The sequence below is a fragment of the Cydia pomonella genome, chromosome 28, assembly GCF_033807575.1.
Source record: "Cydia pomonella isolate Wapato2018A chromosome 28, ilCydPomo1, whole genome shotgun sequence".
Lineage (NCBI taxonomy): Eukaryota > Metazoa > Arthropoda > Insecta > Lepidoptera > Tortricidae > Cydia > Cydia pomonella.
This window is the reverse complement of record NC_084730.1, coordinates 126,313-146,564: the sequence shown is the minus strand read 5'-3', so window position 1 is coordinate 146,564 and position 20,252 is coordinate 126,313. Positions and strand designations below refer to the sequence as shown.

Below are 20,252 nucleotides of genomic sequence, written 5' to 3'. Positions count from 1 at the left end.
ATGGTCCCGGGTTCGAATCCCGGTAAGGGCATTTATTTGTGTGATGAGCACAGATATTTGTTCCCGAGTCATGGATGCTTTCTATGTATTTAAGTATTTATATAATAGATATAGGGCGTCCCACGACTATGTATATATCGTTGTCTGAGTATCCACAACACGAAGCCTTCCTGAGCTTCTTCTTCTTCTTGTTAGGGGCCATTTAAGGCTCTACAGCCTATGTATCACTGCAACCATCCCTTATCTATTGTGATCGCCACCTTTTTTTTTTTAAGAGGGGAAATGCTTTTCGCATACCACCCAGGCGCGGGGACGGGCCTGGGATGGTTATGTGGGACTCCCATATAGGCTGATGAGACCCATGGTTTACCCACTAAAACCCCTCTGTTGTCGCCTCCGTGCTATAGGGCGAGGTCCCAGGAACGCCGAAGTACTCTTCCGCAACCTCGCCAGCGGCCGTCCGGGCTCGAACTCGACTCGTGGGGATTGTACAACTCTCGATCCAAACCTGCAACTTCAAACAGCTGCAGGATATTTTTAATCTCCAGAGACCTTAACTCCTCCGGGTGTAATATGTGTCTGCTTCTTCTTGAGCTTACTGTGGGGCTCAGTCAATTTGTGTATGAATGTCCTGTTAATTTATTTGTTGTTGGGCAGGGCTACGAGACGCGGCTGGGGCAGGGCGGCGCGTCGCTGTCGGGCGGCCAGAAGCAGCGCATCGCCATCGCGCGCGCGCTGGTGCGGCGCCCGAGGGTGCTGCTGCTCGACGAGGCTACTTCGGCACTCGATGCTAACAGTGAAAAGGTAAGGTGTCTTGACGTTTGGAATTTACATACATACATATTATTATTAATAATTATTTATATAATTAATCTGAATATTAATTTTATCCATATAATTGTTAGTATGGCTTAATCCTACGCTAGTAACTTAACTAAACTACTACATTTTAACATGATGTCTTTGTAAAGTACCAACTATACAGGTGTAAAGCTCCACTGATTTTCAAGAAACTGCAAGCGATTTTCAATACCTTGCGGTTTTTGGTGGATCTATTGTATTCGTTGCACCCATTGTCCTCAACCTCCTACCTACTAGTCAACCTATTAGGCCCTTAACACGCCGTTTTGGTCAATATTACCATTTTAGCTTTTTTCTTTAGCTTGCCAGTCTGATTTTCAATATGTTAACTTACAGACGGTGCAAGCGGCGCTGGAGGCGGCATCAGAAGGCCGGACAACCATCACCATCGCCCACAGGCTCGCCACCGTCAGGAATCACGACCTTATTGCTGTTGTTGACAAAGGTACGTCTACAGTAAGAACCTCGGTCACCACAATCCTGAGCTATTGAACGAGGTCGTACGTAGGTTTGTCAGTTGTATTTGAAGCGAACGCTTTTCACTTGCCATTGAAGTCTTTGTGACAAGTCCAAACTACATATTCGATATTTACCACCGTTTTTTACATTTATAGTATCTCATATTCTGATAAATTCAACACGTTGTGGTAGGTACTTGTGGTGCACTTTAGGGCCTATATTCAACTCCCTGATTTGAGTTAGGTCCCTATCCTTGCGTCATATTTCTCAATATTTAGAATCGTGACTTCCATTCTGCTTGAATTCCTCTCGTATGATATTTATCCATCTATGAGACAGAAGTCTCTGGCGGTTTCGACGGCGTTATGAATTGTAGAGTCAAGGTGCTGATCTGGTCAGACGAACGTGTTAAGCGGCGTCCTCGAGACGTTTTCCCATATACTTTTCCGGACACAATAAGCTTCTAGGAGTTGTCTGTCTAGGCGCAGTCTGTCTTTCCTTGCAATGTGACCGAAGTATTCAAGGACTCTGCGTAGACACTCGGATACTGGATAGGACAGGGTTGCGTTTGGGGCATTGCTGGCAAGTTTCTAAAATCGCATGCAATTATTGGCAGGGATCGACAACCGGATTTTTTGTATGGAAACGAAAACGGTATTTTTTTCGTTCTTTGTTAATTATTTCATTTTTAATTGGGCAATCTAATAATACGAAGTCGTTTTCTAAGAACACAACTGAGCATACCTTTGGAGTATAAAATAAACCTAAATATATGGTTATTTCGATTTTTTGGAAAAAACCGGGTCCGATCCCTGATTATTGGTGAGGCAAGAAAAGGCCCTAAGATAAGCGCTGGTGGCCTAGCGGTAAGAGCGTGCGACTTGCAATCCGGAGGTCGCGGGTTCAAACCCCGGCTCGTACTAATGAGTTTTTCGGAACTTATGTACGAAATATCATTTGATATTTACCAGTCGCTTTTCGGTGAAGGAAAACATCGTGAGGAAACCGGACTAATCCCAACAAGGCCTAGTTTATCCTCTGGGTTTGAAGGTCAGATGGCAGTCGCTTTCGTAAAAACTAGTGCCTACGCCAAATCTTGGGATTAGTTGTCAAGCGGACCCCAGGCTCCCATGAGCCGTGGCAAATGCCGGGACAACGCGAGGAAGAAGAAGAAGAAGAAAAGGCCCTAAGATGCTTGAACTATATTTGACCGTTACTGAATAGATACTGAAATGAATCCCTTGTATATTTACTAACAGGAGTGGTGGCAGAGATTGGCAGCCACGAGGAGCTGGCGCGCAAGCGAGGCCTGTACTGGGAGCTGCTGCAGCAGCAGGGGCCGTGCTGAGCCGCCATCTTGAACCGCCGCCATCTTGGCAAGACGCCATCTTGTGTAGCCACCATCTTGATTGTGTTCAACGTTATAAGCAAAGTTATTAATAGTAGAAGTCTAAGAAAACCCCGTGCTTCGAATGTGACAGTAAATCCTTTTCCAGGCCACATATAGAATTGTAACCTTAGCAATCCGATCTAAGATTCAAATTAGATTAAACTTTTGGAAAAAGTGACTTGTCTTCAAATGAATCATCAAAACTGGATTAAATGGAATATGTTTGCATGTTTTGGGCATGTAGATTGGTGCGGAATGGAAAAGGGTTAAAGTTACAGTCAGCATGAAATAGTAACGGCAAACATTTCGAGACACATCCTTATTTCTATCGAAGGTGTATGTATCAAAGTGTTTCGATATATTTGCCAACTTTAGCTGCCGTATTTATTGCCCCATTATGTCGTACCTATGATTGTCAAAAGTTGACGATTGACGATCCACTGATAAAAAAAACATGGCGCTGTACAGTTCGCCTGTCAAATTCGAGGGTACGATTTTTCTCTTAATTACAAACTAACCTCTTCCACAATGAATAACTGTTTGTATAGTAGATAATGCGTAAATAGGTTTTATTCTATGGCAGCATTTAAACAATTCATTAAGGGCCCGTTTCACAATGTCCACGTAATGTATTGGATTAGCTAATTAACAAATAAATTAACTTCCAGATAAACTTCCTACAAAACTTAGCATTTATCTACCAGTTTAGCTTATTTGTAGATTGCGAAACGCCAACGATGACTTTATTCGTCAGATAAGTGGCAAGTAGCTTATTCTGGACTTTGCTTGGAACACAGGCCCTAAATACGTTTATATGGCCTGTCAAATAACTTTGTCAGTAGCAAAAGTCGCGAACTTCAAATTATCTATGGGACGATAACCTATCGCACCGAAATTTTTTAAATTTGCCGTTTTTTCTACTGATAGAAATGGCTTGACAAACTATATACCTACATACGAAACATTTTTTTTCCTTTAACTCAATCAGAGATTGCCATGAAAATGAAATAGAATTACGATCACTTTTTCCTAATTACAGTCGCCATCAGATATATCGGAGCGGCCAAGGTGCTCGCAAATATCTGAACGCCTCTGTTGTCATGGCGTTAGAGTGCGTGTTCAGATATTTTCCAGCACCTTGGCCGTTCCGATATATCTGATAGTGAGAGTACTAATGAACGTGCTGCCTTTCCATGTTATCAGAAAGAGGCAGATGATTTTTGTAGATAGATTTTGTAGTTTAAGTACAGTAACAGACAATTGTTGAGCCATTTAGGGTTCAAGCTAGTTTGGTTATCAATACTAACGGTATGAAATGTCTACTGTAAGGTAAACCCCAAGTGGCTTAGCATTTAAAGTCCGTGACTGTCAAAGTGTCAAAAATATTTTTACACCTTAATATTATGGGCAATAAGATCGTGTATACATATTTTTGGGATTTTGTTCGTATTTATATTTTAGACGTGACTGTACCTACCTACTTTCCGTGACATAGACTTAAGTGGATACCTATAAATAGTTTAGGTAGTATCATATTTAATTTTAGCTTAAGGACCATATTTATATGCAATTTATACTATTTTAAATATGTTAGTAATTGAAATAAAACAAATTTCAAGATTAAATGCTGTATAATAGCATAAACGGAGCCGGAATATCAAATGGTCACTTATTAAATAGGGAATATTACGCAAAACTCTGCGTAGGGGGCGCCACTAGCACAAACAGAGGGCCGACCGCGGAACACGAATGTCCGTTATCTGCCTCTCTATCACTCTTGCATATTCGAGCGAGTGTGGCAGATAATGAAATATCAATTCTCGGGTTTCGCGGCAGGCCGTCTGTAAAAAAACGGCCTTGATGATACAATGTCTCTTTTCGTAACAAATTATCTGTGAAAACTTGTCAAAAACTGTTAACGGCACAGTATGTATAAGAATCTATGGTTTACAATAAGTGCTAGTGATGCACTCTGGCGGCAGAACATTGCAGTAATACCCCCTATAATATTGACTCCTGTCTTTTTATATGTATGGAAGTATGGACGGTAGAGAAAGGACGACCATCTCTTATGGCAGAACTGCTGCAAAAGTGGCCAGCTTTCAGCTTTAAATAATAGTTCTAATGTATTATCTGAGACATCTAAGTTCATACATTTGACAGATGTCAATTGATGTTTGTAGTGATGAGGCTAAGACGTATCGTTTGTCAAATCTAGCGATTATAAACGAATTAGTTGAATCGATCTTACTGTCGTTTTTTGCATGTTTGTGTTATTTGTCTGAATGTTTTCGTTTGTATTATTAATTAACCTTTTTTCACATCGTATTTAATTTTATTGACATTTGTTTTTGTTTTAAATGTATCGTTTATTATTTTATAATAATTTTTTATCAATTTACGGAAATGTCATATAAATCGAATCGACAGACTCGACCACAACACTGCTTTTAAAAAAGAAAAGACATAATAGGTAACAGAGGACCTACCGCGAACCACGTTCGACGTGTTGCCGCCCCGTCACACTTACGTAAAAATTTATAAGTGCGACAGAGAGGCAATACGACGAACATGGTTCGCGGTAGGTCCTCTGTTTGCGCGATAAATGATTATCGTCGATTATTCAATAACATAGATCTAAAAATATATAACATAAGTTATATTTAAGACTAGGTCTATCACATTTCATTTCGGTGTATTGTGGCGCCACCTATTTAATGTTTTTTGATGGACACTTTTCATAGATATATAAGGTTTTTGCTCCTTTTTCTACACTCCATACTGGAAGACTGAATTTGTTAATAAATCAGCTTGTGTGAGGATCTTGTCAGGCTTTACGATGGCAGCGGATTTTTCCATATAAACTATATTTTTTTACGACTCCGGTGTATTTATGTGTTTTTACACGAGTTGAAAGAATGATAGCCACTTAATAGTGGAGGTAGATTTTCAAAGAAAACTTTGTAGCCACAGTAAATTTAATGCCATCTTTCGACTCATGATTATAACTTCTAGAACGCCATTTGACTTTGATATTAATTCTTTCACTGATATGTGTTTTTGTTAAATATCAAAAAGTGGCGCCCTCTAATAGATCAAAGGCCAAAGATATGGCGCCATAGTTTCGAGCGATGGCGCCAAAACCTTTAGCCGATGCACGGTAAGATGGCGCCACTTTTTGATATTTAACAAGTTCAATACATACGAGTGAAAGAATAAGGATCAAAGTCAAATGGCGTTCTAAAAGTTTTAATCAGGTGTCGAAAGATGGCAGTAAATTTACTTTCTAAATTTATTTTCTTTGACAATCCACCTCCATCTATTTCAAATTCTCTTTGCTTCTTTGCACACACGTGTCCCACAAATGGTCTCGCCGGCAGATCAGCGCCGACTTTCGGGTTCGCATTATGAGGCGCGACCATTCTGTAGTAAACTATATACTTTATATTTTAAATATATTTTCGTTGTCCTATACGTTTTGTACGAAATGTAAATTACAGCCTGTTAAACAAGTTTGTCAGTAGAAAAAGGCGCGAATTTCAAATTTTCTATGAGAAGATAACCCTTCGCGCCTACATTTTTTAAATTTGCCGGCAGACTATAGTTTGCCATCAATAAATGCTATGATTCCGATTCTGGTAGCATTAATAATTAATTATTATTCGTCTTTATTAATTGTGCCTTTTCTAAGAGAAAACCAAACATTTTACTAGTAATATAAAAAAAACAGGCACACGAAAAAAAAACTACGTACAGTCAGCATCATTAGTAGCGGATGAAACAACGCGCCAAAAGTATCTGATATTCCGGAAAACTTTTCCAAATATAAATAAATCTCTAAAATTTACGTTCAAAAGTATATTTCTTTTCGTCTTGATCATTCTACATATAGAACCATCACTTTTTGTTAAACTGTTACAGAATGATACTTACTGTTACAGAATGATTCTATGAGAGGTAGATACTTTTGAAACCTTGTTTGATCCGCTACTTTTGATGCTGACTGTACATAGAGAAGTCCTAATTTAGGGCTTGCATCATTAGTCTAGAATATTAGTGTTAGTAAATTATGACTGTGATTAAGATTAGCTATAAGTAAGTTAAAATAGATAAGAATAACTGCCGATTCTCATCCACTACTATAATTTAATTTAAACATAAGTTATACGACATGTGTATACTTACGGATTAAGTACAAAACCAGTTGATTATTAAGATATCACCTTAATGCCTGTACAATTACAATATCTTTAACAACAAATACATTTTCAATAATTACCATTATGGAATACTTAACTATGTGAAAGAGAATTTGAAATAAAGGTGTATTGTCAAAGAAAACTTTGTAGCGACGTAAATTTACTGCCATCTTTCGACACATAATTATAACTTTTAGAACGCTATTTGACTTTGATCCTTATTCTTTCACTGATATATGTTCAATTTGTTAAATATCAAAAAGTGGCGCCATCTGACCGGGCACAACCTAAATAAGGTTATGGCGCCATCGCTCGAAACGATGCTGCAACACCTCTGGCCTTTGATCTATTAGATGGCGCCACTTTTTGATATTTAACGAATTTTACACATATCAATGAAAGAATAAGGATCAAAGTCAAATGGCGTTCTAAAAGTTATGGCAGTAAATTTCAGTCGCTACAAAGTTTTCTTTGACGACACGCCTCTATTTTAAGTTCTCTTTGACTATGTACACTCAAAGTTATTCGAATAAGTATTTTTTTTAAATTATTAAGTATCTACGTAAAACGTTCATTCTTATTTTCAAGACATAGTTATAAAATACGCCAAGAATGTTCGAAATCGTCAAATTTTTCATTGTAAAACTTTTTAATTTACCCTTGTAAAAAAAATAAGGTGATATTATAATTGGTATACAGCGGCGGTATCATGGTTCCATTTTTATCACTTGTCACTATGTCTGTCACTTCCGCGCTTACATACTTGTTAGAACGTGACAGGCATGGTGACAAATGATAAAGAGCCGACCATCTTAGCCCTACTGTTCATATTATAAGTTAATTTATATTTATAAAGAGCGAGGCTGGTAGGTTGCCTACAAGAAATTGTGATCAAGGTAATAATAATTAAACTACACTTTCGATAATCATTTGGTTTTATTTTATTTCATACCAAATATCAGAGATCGACATAATCTAAATGTATAAACTAGAGATGGGCCGAATATTCGGTAATTATTCGGTATTCGGCAAGTTTTCCAATGTTCGTATTCGGCCGAATAATTCGGTTAAAGGTGCCGAATATTCGGCGAATATTTTGATTATATTTGTCTTGCTGCAACACTAAACATGTGTTCATCCAGAACTGTTCAAGTACTCTCTTTCATCAGGTTACATTTTCCCACAATCATTAAATTAAAACACAACGAACGTATCAGTATTGCGATACAACTAGGAAATGCCGCCAGCATCCTTGGTTGGTACAATGCCTCAAGGGCCTATTTTGGATTTAAGTTTAACTTATTCTCTGTATATATCCATTATGTATATTGTTATTGTAAATAAACACCTAGTAAATAAAAAAAAAATAAATAAAAACATAATATGATGAGACATGTTGAATCCATAGCATGTTTCGATTATTTAGAGAGTGGAGAATTATTCTTGCAAGCTAGCCCTTTGACCAATTTGTTTTGAGGGATATAAATACCTAAGAAGTAAATACATCTCTAATGTAATTGAAACGTTTTCAAATAGTTATTAGAACGATAAAGATGAACCGAATAATTCGGCCAATTTTTTTTTATTCGGTTCGGTAAACTCCATATTCGGCCCATCTCTAATACTACAGCCTTAACCATAAAAAACAAATCTTTTTAATATGAAAACAACTCGAGAAACCTTTTATGAAATTCAACCTATACGGGGATGAGAATGTGGTTGAAATGTTTAACGATGACACGGACGAATTCGCGGGCGGAGCCTAGTACCTATATACCACAACCAAGATATTTATCTGGAAGGTCGTTTTAGATATCTTAAGAAGATTCGTTTTTAATCCAGGGTGCCTTCCGAAACGGGTTCAGAAATAACAGATAAATAATCAAATGCATGTACCTGTTTAACCCTTTGACTGCCAAAGACGTCAACTGACGCGTGCGGCTACAGCCCAATATCTATCTTCGTGCATTGCAAGAAGGTTCATGATGACGTGCCGCGCACGACAGGCGTAGCGTTCAAAGGGCTAGTTTATATTATGATTTAATAAAAGCTTCCTCGCACAAATAATTAGTATTATTACCTGCATGCAGTTTTGGGTAATACTCATTATTTCTATGCCTATTCAGGCAGGATGTGCTGAACAACAATTGTTTTATTATATCTTACTCTTGTACCCCATTCAAAGAAATAAATGAATGATTGATATTGCGATACAGCGAGGAAATGCACCAAGCCGCAGGAGGATAGTTTTTAGTAGTTAGATTTAGGTTCTAAGTTTTATGTTAGTTATTTAATTCTGTTATTTTGTTATTTCCGTTTTCTTAACAAACTTTTCGTTGCATTAATCACTTAAAAAACTCCTTAATTAATGATTTATTTAATAAAATCAAATGTTATAATGTCAATATCCACGCAATATATTATCACAAAAAACTGAATATCGCATGGAAATGCCAAATTTAGGTAGTCATTTTGAGCTACTTGACGAAAAACTTTCAAATTTGATTTAAAATCTTTGTTACAAACAGCCACACTCTTAACTGTTCATCGGTGAACCTTATGCCTTTTGTAATAAGGTCCACCGATGGACAGTTAACAGTGTGGGCGATGGTATGAACCTACGTTAATTAATCATTATTTATCTACATTAAAATTCAGGTAAATGAGCATTAATTTAGTCGTTCAAGCTACCTATTCATAGTTCCGAACGATTTTAAATCGTACTAGCTACGGAATTGAGCTCAAAACCCTAGTCTACTAAAGGCTATGGCTAAGGCCCCAAAATTGCTAAAAATTGGTCCTAAATTGCTAGAAAGAGACATTATATTCGTGATCAATCATCACACAGTGTTTTTTGAAAGTCTGACGCCTACTGAGGCTCAAGGCTCTGTTTATAAATATAAAAAAAAGTTCATTTGAGACACTTCTCCTGTGTTAATATCTGATCTGATCTACATATTATAATATTACAGAATATGAACCTACTTACCCAATGATGTTGTGTGGCAGCACCATTATATACGCCGCAGTGGGTAGTCACTTGACTTGGTACTTTCAAATAGATCTATTCTAAATAATTGTATTCAAATCACATACTATACATATTTATAATATTCGTAAAACAATATTGAGGTATCTAGTAAAACTCTGGTATTATTAACTTCACAACCTACAGTTGGTCTCGATGCAAACGCGTAATAGGTATTTTCGTGTGATACCGACTACTCACTTCAAAATGTCGGCTAATTCGGAATATCCATTTTTAGAAACTACCCGACATCACGAACTTCTCCGAATTACCCGAATACACTTTAATGTTTATATTTTGTAACATCTACCAAAGATAATTTGAAATATAGGTGGATTATCAATGAAAACTTTGTAGCCACAGTTTTACTGCCATCTTTCGACACATGATCAAAGTTTTAGAACGCTATTTGAATTTGATCCTTATACCTTTACTGATACGAGTTAAATTTGTTAAATATCAAAAAGTGGCGCCATCTAATAAATCAAAGGCTAAAGGTATGGTGGCGTCATCGTTTCGAGCGATGGCGCCACAACTTTTAGCCGATGCCCGATAAGGCCAGTTTTTGATATTTAACACATATCAGTGAAATAATAAGGATCGAAGTCAAATAGCGTTCTAAAAGTTTTAATCATGTGTCGAAAGATGGCAGTAAATTTACTGTGGCTACAAAGTTTTCTTTAAAAATCAAAAAAAAAAAAATTAATTTGATTTCAAATTATCTTTGCGTCTACTTACCCCATTGAATGACAACCCTAAATATGTACTGTGTAAGTTTAAAACGGTAGGCTCAAAGTAAATTCAAGTAACTAGGTAAATAACTCCGAACATGCGAATCCAAAATCGACTTTAGGTCGACTCTTCACTACTAATGTTAAGTTCAATAGAAATTGCAAATAACGTAAACAAATCAATTTACTTCATTACTTCGTAATCTCGTACTTTTCAAGGACAACCATGGCCTTATCAATAGTGAATATATTTAAATATATTTTTTGTTAAAATATAATGTTGATTATTAATATTTCAGTGAAAACAACCTTCGTAAGGTTATATCAGTGTCGCTACACTCCTTCTTTCGGCCCTTCTCGGCTCAGCATTCCTCCGAGCACTTGTTAGAGTTGGCACCACTTGACGTCCCTATACGTGGACGACCACAGATAAGATAATGACTTGAATTTTGACAACCCTAAAGGGATAATGCCATACATTAGAAAGGAACGGCATGATTCGTCCCTGAATCACTGTCAAACTTCGGTTTTGTAGGAAGTGTCATTTCTGTACGGTAGTACTATTATTTATTATGTGGTTATATGTCAAATGCGAACAAAAATGTGTCATATTCGTTTACATTATTTGCAATTTCTATTGAAGTGCAGTTTACAGACAAACACAAAGGAAATCAAAACGGTAGGTCGTCGTGATCGTCGCAGTCGTCCCCGTGCGCGTGCAGCGCGGCGAGCAGCAGCGCCTGCGCGGGCGCGGCCAGCGCGGCCGGCAGGCGCGCCAGCGCGGGCAGCCGGCACGCCGCCGCCGCGCCCCAGCCTGCGCACGTGTAACCTTCACTCCTGATGCCCTCGCAAGCATGATGAACACGCAATAGTAAACTCTATTACAATTCGTTAAAGTTCATTTTATACTGTAACGGTCAAATTAAAAAATACAAATTTCTTTAATTTTTAAACTAATAATAACAATGCCATTTTTTGCAAATTATAATTTTCAGTCCCGAAATTTGACGTTTGTGGTGACACTGACACATTATGTTTCTGAGAAGTATAACCAGCTCAGTCCGACCTACAACGTACCTTGGTCCAGTGCTTTGGGCACGGCGACGAGCGCGATGAGCCGGGCGCCGGCCGCGCCCCACCAGCGCGCGTAGGCCGCGCAGGCGCCGGCGCTCAGCGCCAGCCAGCACACCTCTGTAAAATTTGTTTTAGGCAAAAAATTCATTTTTGGTACAAGCTTTTATCGCTGACTGTACGTTTCCACAGGCAACTAATACTCATCGAGACAATTCTAAAAACCCCAAACACAATTAGGTTGCGTTGTTTTATGACAGAGTTCCTGTGGCTACCTCCTGTCTCCATCATCAGATCAGCTCGATGGTACCATAATATTGCATTGTTACCCGACTTTGCATACATATGTATATGTATGCAAAAATTTTCAGCTTCATTGGAAACAGGGAAGTGGGTCAAATTTAACTTGCAAGATTTGATTATAGACCGACAGACAACGGGACAGGTGAAACTAAATAAAAGCTTGTAAAAACAGCAAGACTTTTGACAAAAAAAAATTATGTTACCTACAAGTTTTTATCGCTTACTGTAAATCAAAGAGAATTTGAAATAGAGGTGGATTGTCAAATACAATTTTGTAGCCACAGTAAATTTACTGCAATCTTTCGACACATACTTAAAACTTTTAAAACGCCATTTGAGTTTGATCCGTATTCTTTCTTAACTACTAAAGACTAAAGATTGTGGCGCCATCGCTCGAAGCGATGCCGCCATACCTTTGGACTTTGATCTATTAGATGGCGCCACTTTTTTATATTTAGCTTTTCCATCAAATTTTAAGCTCAGGTTTCACTGCCGAATATAGTGGTAGATTTTTAAGTTTCATCATACAGTCATTGGACCTTAGATTCGAATATTATTAAAACTCTCCTCAAATAGTAATCCCAATTGTTTAAGTAACATCTAAAGTTTAAGTAACTTTGTTTAGTTTTGAATATTATAAAAATACTCCTTAAGTAGTAACCCTAATGTTTTAAGTAACACCTAAAGTTTAAGTATCAATGTTACTATTTTTAAGCCGACTTAATCTTAAGATGTATGGCTTATAAAATAAATAAGATTAAAAAAATAAAAAATAAATTGAAATCTGAAATTTAACACATATCAGTGAAAGAATAAGGATCAAAGACAAGTGGCGTTTTAAAAGTTTTAATCATGTGTCGAAAGATGGCAATAAATTGACTGTGGCCACAAAGTTTTCTTTGCCAATCCAACTCTATTTCAATTTCACGTTGCTGTAAATACTGTAATTTTATTCTAACAGCAACTCATCGCAAGCATCAAACACCAACACAATTAGGTTGCGTTGTGTTATAACAGAGTTCCTATGGCCACCTCCAGTCCATCATCAGATCAGCCAAGGATCCCTGACCGCGACCACCACCAGTGCGGGAAACGCAGACGAGATCCGTTTTGACGTCCACGGAAATGCCGCATGATGATGAATAAGATATTTGCTTGAAACTAATTTTGCGCGAGGTGCGATTTTTTTGACGCCGAGTGTAGTAGGTATAAGAAAAACTCGTAGCTTTTTATTTACCCACTAGTAGCGTAGCCAAAACATCCCCAGCTAGCAATCCGCCCTCGGCAGCGTTCAGTCTCTCACAGCACTCCGCGTACACTAAGGCCAGTGCGGCTAGTCGGACTGCGAACTCTTGGCGTATCGGCGTCGTGGCGCAGCCGAAGGTGAACGGGATAAGTGTACGCATGGTTGTGGAGAGCACTTCGCTTAGTGGGGGGATGCTGGTGCGGCCACACTAGCGAGGCAGAATAAAAATATTGATTAGGAGAAAACTAGTAATCAAGAACCAAAATTTAACCCGTAGATAAAGTCCACTGTGTTCTATTATGTTTGCGATAACGAAAATTCTAGTGACTTCATTCAATAACAATGTTTGTGTCGCCGCTACAACGACAACGCAAGACCTCCCCTAATCGGCTATCTCATCGCGTGCGGCGCGGCGTGCAGCAGTACGCGGCGCGCAGCCATCGTGAACGCTACTCAAGCACTGTTAGTGTTTGAAAATGGAAAATCTCCGAAACATAAAAAAAAATGTGAGTTAAACCGTATTATAATGTATTACGTGTTGTATTTAATGTATTTATAACGAATAGGATTTATCTGTTGCTTTAGTTATAGTTATCGGCCTGTTAATGAATACTCTGCAGAATATTGGGTTCTCTAAATACTAACATGTGTATGTGTATATTTCTTGCAGAGTTCTCAGAGCACATAAAAGTTACGAGAAGGTAATTAAGCTGTAACAGGGACAGCCGCAATGGTTAACGCGACAGGCCACGGTGGACAGGCCAAAGGCCGAAAGGAGACCTGAGCTCGGTCGAGAACTAATGGTCAAATGTGTCAAAAACTAACTATGCGGCGGCGTTTTTATATAATAGAATGTCTGCCCAAATAAAGTCAGATGAAAAAATACTAATATTTATTAAGAAACTCAAAGATTAGGTACCTAATAGAAAAATGTTTTTATTTGGTCGATGAATTTGTAGCGCACAGTAGTAGTTAAATTTAGTTTAAGTTGTAAATATGTATATTTTATGTATATAATGTTAGAATAAGTAATTAGTGTAGATATTGCAACACCCGAAGCGGGTAGCATGTAAGAACTTAATGTAATATTAAATATCTTTTGTTCCTACTACATTATGCAATTATAAAAGAATAAAAGCGAGGCCGACGGTCGAAAGGCCGGAGCGTTCTATCTTGACGTGTTCTTGTACGAGGTCGAAGACCGAACTTCAAGAATGGATACGTACTAGCAACAAGGCACTCAGTGGCGTAGCGAGGAGGGAAGCCGTGTAGCTGGCGGCGGCCGGCAGGGCGGCGCGCGGCGCCAGGGCCAGCGACAGCCACGAACAACCAGACCCCACCGATGATAGAAGCGCGCTGCGAAATATAAGGGGGTGATAACTGACCTATCCACTAGCTTCGAGGAATTACTACTTACTCCGTTGGCCATTACGAGATCAAAGGAGTTTTGGCCAGGATGGACACTCCAACAACACCGATTGTCGAATGTGTGAATGTCACGCCCTCGCCAGATAAAAGAATGAAGGACTTTGGACCAGGCTATCTGGAACCAAAGGAATTCGAAATGCTACCCATGAGCTCCATCATCCGGCACGTGAAGATGGTCAAAAAAAGGCTCTGGAGTAGCTGACGGATCTTTCACAAGGGGCAACTACACAAAAGATCCCTATGGGTCGAAGTGTATCCGCAAGAGCCCCCAAAAATGTATGATAAGGTAACCTATCAACTAGCCTCAAGGACTACTTACTTTACTACTTACTCCGTTGGCACAGGGACCCAAAATGAGACTTCGCCTCCAACACAAGACAGCGCCACTTTTCTCGGTCCTGAGCGACTTCTCACCAATTGCTTCAGGGACTGGTGTTTTTTTTTATACTACGTCAGTGGCAAACAAGCATACGGCCCGCCCGGTGGTAAGTGGTGGTGATAGGTTAATCTTGTAGTTTGTCTTCTAGAATTTATCAAAAACACACTAACCGCCTTTACAATACTTACCCATTGATAACAGGTCCATGCAGCGCCGCACTGAATACAGTGACAGCACAGACAGCCAACGCTGGTGCCGCGACGTGAGCATGTAAAGCTGTCGCCGCCGCCAGCCGCAGCGCCTTAGCCGGAGCCCTAGGGCGCCGCAGCCGCGCGCCCGCCCCGAAAAAGATTACAGAAGATGGTACCCAACAGAGGTACTCCGCGTGCAAGGGGCCTGTGGAATATAAACAACCCTTTAAAAAAAGGCGATAGTTATGGATTAAGAAATTCTTTGCAACCGAATGATACTTTTATAGTTGGAATAACATAACTCACAATAAGAACTGTTTTTCGACAGTTATGAATTGACCCTTATATCTATAAGAAAGAAAGAAATATTTATTAGCACAAAAAGTTACAAAAGATTTAGTGATTAGAGATTTAGATTAATATTTAATTGTACATAGAAAATTGCGCTAAAAGGTCTTCACTCAGCTTGATGTCCCGAAGTTAGTCTTACGACACACTACGCGACGCTGGTTTTCAGTGAAGCCTGGTAAAACTAAAACTAGAACTAATTATAAAACTTGAACTAAATCTAGAACTAGAACTAAAAAAACTAGATGATACCAATATTCAAGAAAATATAATACAATAAATATACACAGCATTTGTAACAAAAACATAGAATTCGAATACTTACTAATCTTTTAATGAACATAAAGGACAAACACAAAAGAAAAATAAAAATAAAAATCAGAAGAGACTTGTAATTTCAAGTCTTAACTTAAGGTTCTTAATTAATATATATAAACCCATGTCTTAATTAATATATATACTTGTTGTGTCATTGTGTGTGCGTATGTTTGTGAGTGTATGTGCACGGTTGCCTAAGTACTACACTTTTGTTTACCCAGCAGAAAATTTCTAAGCCTAAGTTTAAAAGAAGCGATCGACAAACTATTCCGTACTGGTGGTGGTAAGTCGTTCCAGCACTTCGTGGCAGCAAAGCGAAAGCTGCCACGAAAGGCAGCCGTGCGTGCGGTGTGTAAGATGTGTCGCGTGTCTAATAGCACGCCGGGAAAAGTTTATTTTTTCGTAAAGGGTTCCTCTTAGGGTTCTCTATTTTTTATAATTCCGAAAAGTAAAGTCGCAAAATAGAGAGATCTACGGGAGGCCATGTTCATAATATCGTATCGATTTAAATAAGGAGTGATGTGAGCACGTCGAGGAATGGGAAGCAGAAACGGGCCCAAGCGTTTTGAATGCGTTGCAGCATTCTCTTAGTTCGCTCCATTAAGCGTCCGCATAGTTAAGTTTTGCAAGTATGAGTGCCTCGCACAACTTAATGCGCATGTCGACAGAGAGACACTCACGGATTTTATAAGCACCTTGAGACGATAAAAACAGTTGCGCATTGTTTCCGAGATATGTTTCTCCAATCTCAAAGAATCATCCATTAGCGGACCTAAATTACGAGCCTCTACAACTCTCTCTAGAAAAGATCCTTTTAATGTAACTTGAGGATTTTGTCTTGCTATCATTTCGACCTGTTTCTTTGTATGTACCTAGCAACATACATTTTGAAACTGGGTTTAATTGTAAATTATTCTGGTCACACCAGTTTACTATATTGGATAAATCATCGTTAAGTTTTTTTTATAGCTACGCTGGTGTCACTTGCTTTAAAGGATATGTATAACTGAATGTCATCTGCGTACATTTGATAATTACAATTTTGGTTTCTAAATAAAAATAATAAAAAAAAAAAAAAACAATTAATGTTTCAATGTGATCCGTAAAGTGAGTTGGCTGTTTTACATGTTGTGTAAGATTCATACAGTTTAAGAACTCTAACATTTTCTTAGAGCTAGCTTCTTGGATGTCCATAATATTGACATTGAAATCGCCCAGTAGTATCAAGTTGCCGATCCTACCAATGGAAGCAATGATTTCATTGGTAGGATCACGCAGGACATCAAAAAATAAGTCAGGGTTGAGCCACGGCGGTCGGTAGGCGTAGCCAATTGTGAACTTAGTACCACTGATGCTAAGGCCTAACCACATTTGTTCTACTGATTGTGGTGGCGAGTGAGAAATGACTCGCGCAGTAACTCCCTTTCAGATATAGAATCCAACTCCCCCGCCACGCGCTCGGACGTCACAGGGCGCGGGATGTGGCGCAGGCGGTAGCCGGGGTATATGACGGTAAGGCTATCAGTTCAATAGTCGGTCTTAACTTAATAAGGGTTGATTCACGATTCACATATCCTCCTAAGTCCATAGTTCAAAATCCTATTTAATTTCGTCCTTTTAAGAGGACATCGGAACTGAGGAGTATATAACTGTCAAGAATCAATTCTTATGTTAGCCCACCTATAAATTGTTTGTTAAGATAGAGTGGAATAGTTCATTTGGAAATGTGAGTTGACGATTTTATTTCCATGGCTATAATCGCGAAAATCGAAGTTCGTCAATTGCAGGCATTTTTCTCTGTCACTCTAATTACGTCTTAGTGAGAGTTCGGCACCCCCCTGGGGCCCCCCTGCGGGGATCTTTCTCTTTTACTCTCACTTAGACGTAAATAGAGTAACAGAGAAAAATGCCCGCAATTGACGAACTTCGATTTACGCGGTTATAGCCCAGATCCAGATTATTCTCAAGCCTCTTTTTAAGTTATCAATAGATATATCATACAAATAAATGAATAAAGGATTTTTTTTAATAGGATTATGTATAATAATAAGAAACAAAGCAAAGTTAAATGCAATAAATACTTATAAAAGTTTAAAAAAATCTTAAATGTTGAGTATTTTTAAGCAAAGAAAATTGATAATAGTTTTTGGGTATATTGTATTATCTATGCAGAATTGCTATAAGTAATAAAAAAATACTAGTGCTAAGGCATTAGTTGTAATGCAGTTAATATATATTAGTGAATAAAGTGAGAATATGATCACTAGAGGCATTCTTCTATAACAAAAATTATTATAATTTAAATTATTTGCTATAATTATAATTTGAACTTTTGGTCATTGACATAGTAAGTGCCATAGATTTAAATTTCTGAATCTTTAAATGGGTTTAGTTTCAAAAATTAAATTAAATATGCCTGAATTTCTATTTAAATTAAACATATATACATTTAAGTACCTATGTTATAATTAATACCAATGACACATAGTACATATATTACTAACAGGTAGTAAAGACATAGAGAAATAAGAAGTAATAGAGTGCTCACTCCGTACATCAGTTTTGGTACCAAAATGCTTAATATTTTTGCAGTCGACATCTAGCATCGAGTAGTATTTGTATGTAAAGAGTTAGAAAAAAAACTTACATAAAACACAGTAGTTACATATACTGGTAAGTTCCAGAAAGTTAAAAAGTAATAGTTTTCAAAATGTGTAATTCAAATTTGTTTTTTTTTTTAGCATTAGAAATAAGGTAAGCGATCTTGATGTGTTATTTAAAAAAAACATATTTGAAAAATAAGTGACAGCAAATTATATAATAAATAAATATTTGGGTATAATCTTACACAAATCGACCTACCCCAAACTAAGCAAAGCTTGTACTCTGGGTACTAGGCGACGACATATATTTCTATGTATATAAGTATGTATAGATAAATACATACTTATATACTTACATAGAAAACACCCATGACTCAGGAACAAATATCTGTGTTCATCACACAAATAAATGCTCTTAGCGGGATTTGAACCCGAGACCACCGGCTTCATAGGCAGGGTCACTACCCACTAGGCCAGACTGGTCGTCAATATAACAATTATAAAACATATATGATTATTTAGATTCTTTTGCTTTCATAACTAATATAAACTAATTCCTAAAAAGCCTTTTTCAATATGACACATCAAGATTGCTTAACTTTTTTCTAATGCTCGAAAATGACCTGTAGTTTGTGGAACTATTTTTTGTTAGAAGACATGCCAATGCTTTTACCAAGAGTCTTGCTTAGATCATCAGTTAGAAAATTTATAGAACTTTCCCATTGACATAAAAAATCGCATTTAAAGCTATAATTCATAAAATATGTCCATGGAAATATTATCATGTAATATACAAAGCTAGTCACTTTAAATTAACTGCCAGATAATACTTCCTGCAAAACTTAGCAACAGTTAAGCTTATTTGAAGATTGTGAAACGCCAATGATGACTTTATTCCCCAGAACTTGCAAGTAGCTAGCTAATTCAGGGCTTTACTTGGACATTGTGAAACAGGCTCTAAGAAAAAAAAAATGTCTGTTGTCAATGAGGAAAGTCCTACCACTTCATAACCTAAAATTGAAGCGTAAATTACCAAGAAATACTGATTCAATAACATGGCCGGATGGGTGCAATGCGTTCTAGAATGATCTAAGAGTGAGCATGCATGTTTGCCTCCGGACGCGCCGAGACGCGGCGAGATCACCGCAAGCGCGATGGCCCCCAACACCCCGAACACCAGCCAACGTTTTCGCATTTCCTTCCATAAATCTATATTATACGGATTGTCTGCTGTCGTATACCGCCTCTCCTCGTTGTAAGAATACTCCGTAGACACTGTTACACTCTTCATCATCAATAAAAACACAGGTGAGCAGCAAGGCAAGTGGATTTTTCAGCGCAAGTGGGCAGCTTTTTGAAAGACGGTTCGAAGCGCACTGATACTAGTTTAACAGAAGAGGCGGCGTGATTATGCAGGTTTGTGAATAAGATATGAACAGCAGTGAGCCCGGAGCCGGCCGGTTAGCATTTTTAAGCTCATTGTGGAGAAAATCAATTGAAACGAGGTCATGTTTTCAAAAATCCGCGCATCTGCATTGCCGCATGTGACGTCATACATTTGACATTTCAGAAAAGATAAGGCGTTTCGTTATTGCTACAGTTGCATAGGTCTTTTATAAGTAAATACATTATCCCACTTTATTATGCTTCAAATAAAATGTGGATAAAAAATAATTAGTAGGGCGATCTTTGGTAAT

The 20,252-nt window shown here is 38.0% G+C and overlaps 2 protein-coding genes across 2 annotated transcripts in view; one reads left to right on the top strand and one right to left on the bottom strand.

Annotated features, from left to right (window-relative positions):
- LOC133532950 (multidrug resistance protein homolog 49-like) overlaps window positions 1–7,835 on the top strand; it is an 89,945-nt gene extending 82,110 nt beyond the window's left edge. The window contains exons 25-27 of the mRNA XM_061871828.1: window positions 658–804; window positions 1,198–1,306; window positions 2,580–7,835. Coding sequence (XP_061727812.1) covers window positions 658–804; window positions 1,198–1,306; window positions 2,580–2,668 — 345 coding nt within the window. The 3' untranslated portion in view covers window positions 2,669–7,835. The remainder of the gene's footprint in view (window positions 1–657; window positions 805–1,197; window positions 1,307–2,579) is intronic.
- Window positions 7,827–20,211, bottom strand: LOC133532955 (sodium/bile acid cotransporter 7-like). Its single transcript, XM_061871841.1, has 6 exons — window positions 19,669–20,211; window positions 15,284–15,491; window positions 14,515–14,644; window positions 13,280–13,496; window positions 11,746–11,859; window positions 7,827–11,482 (listed from the first exon to the last, which is right to left on the bottom strand). The coding sequence occupies exons 1-6, from the start codon at window positions 19,847–19,849 to the stop codon at window positions 11,340–11,342; spliced, it is 993 nt and encodes a 330-aa protein (XP_061727825.1). The 5' UTR covers window positions 19,850–20,211; the 3' UTR covers window positions 7,827–11,339.
- Window positions 20,212–20,252: the final 41 nt, after the last annotated feature.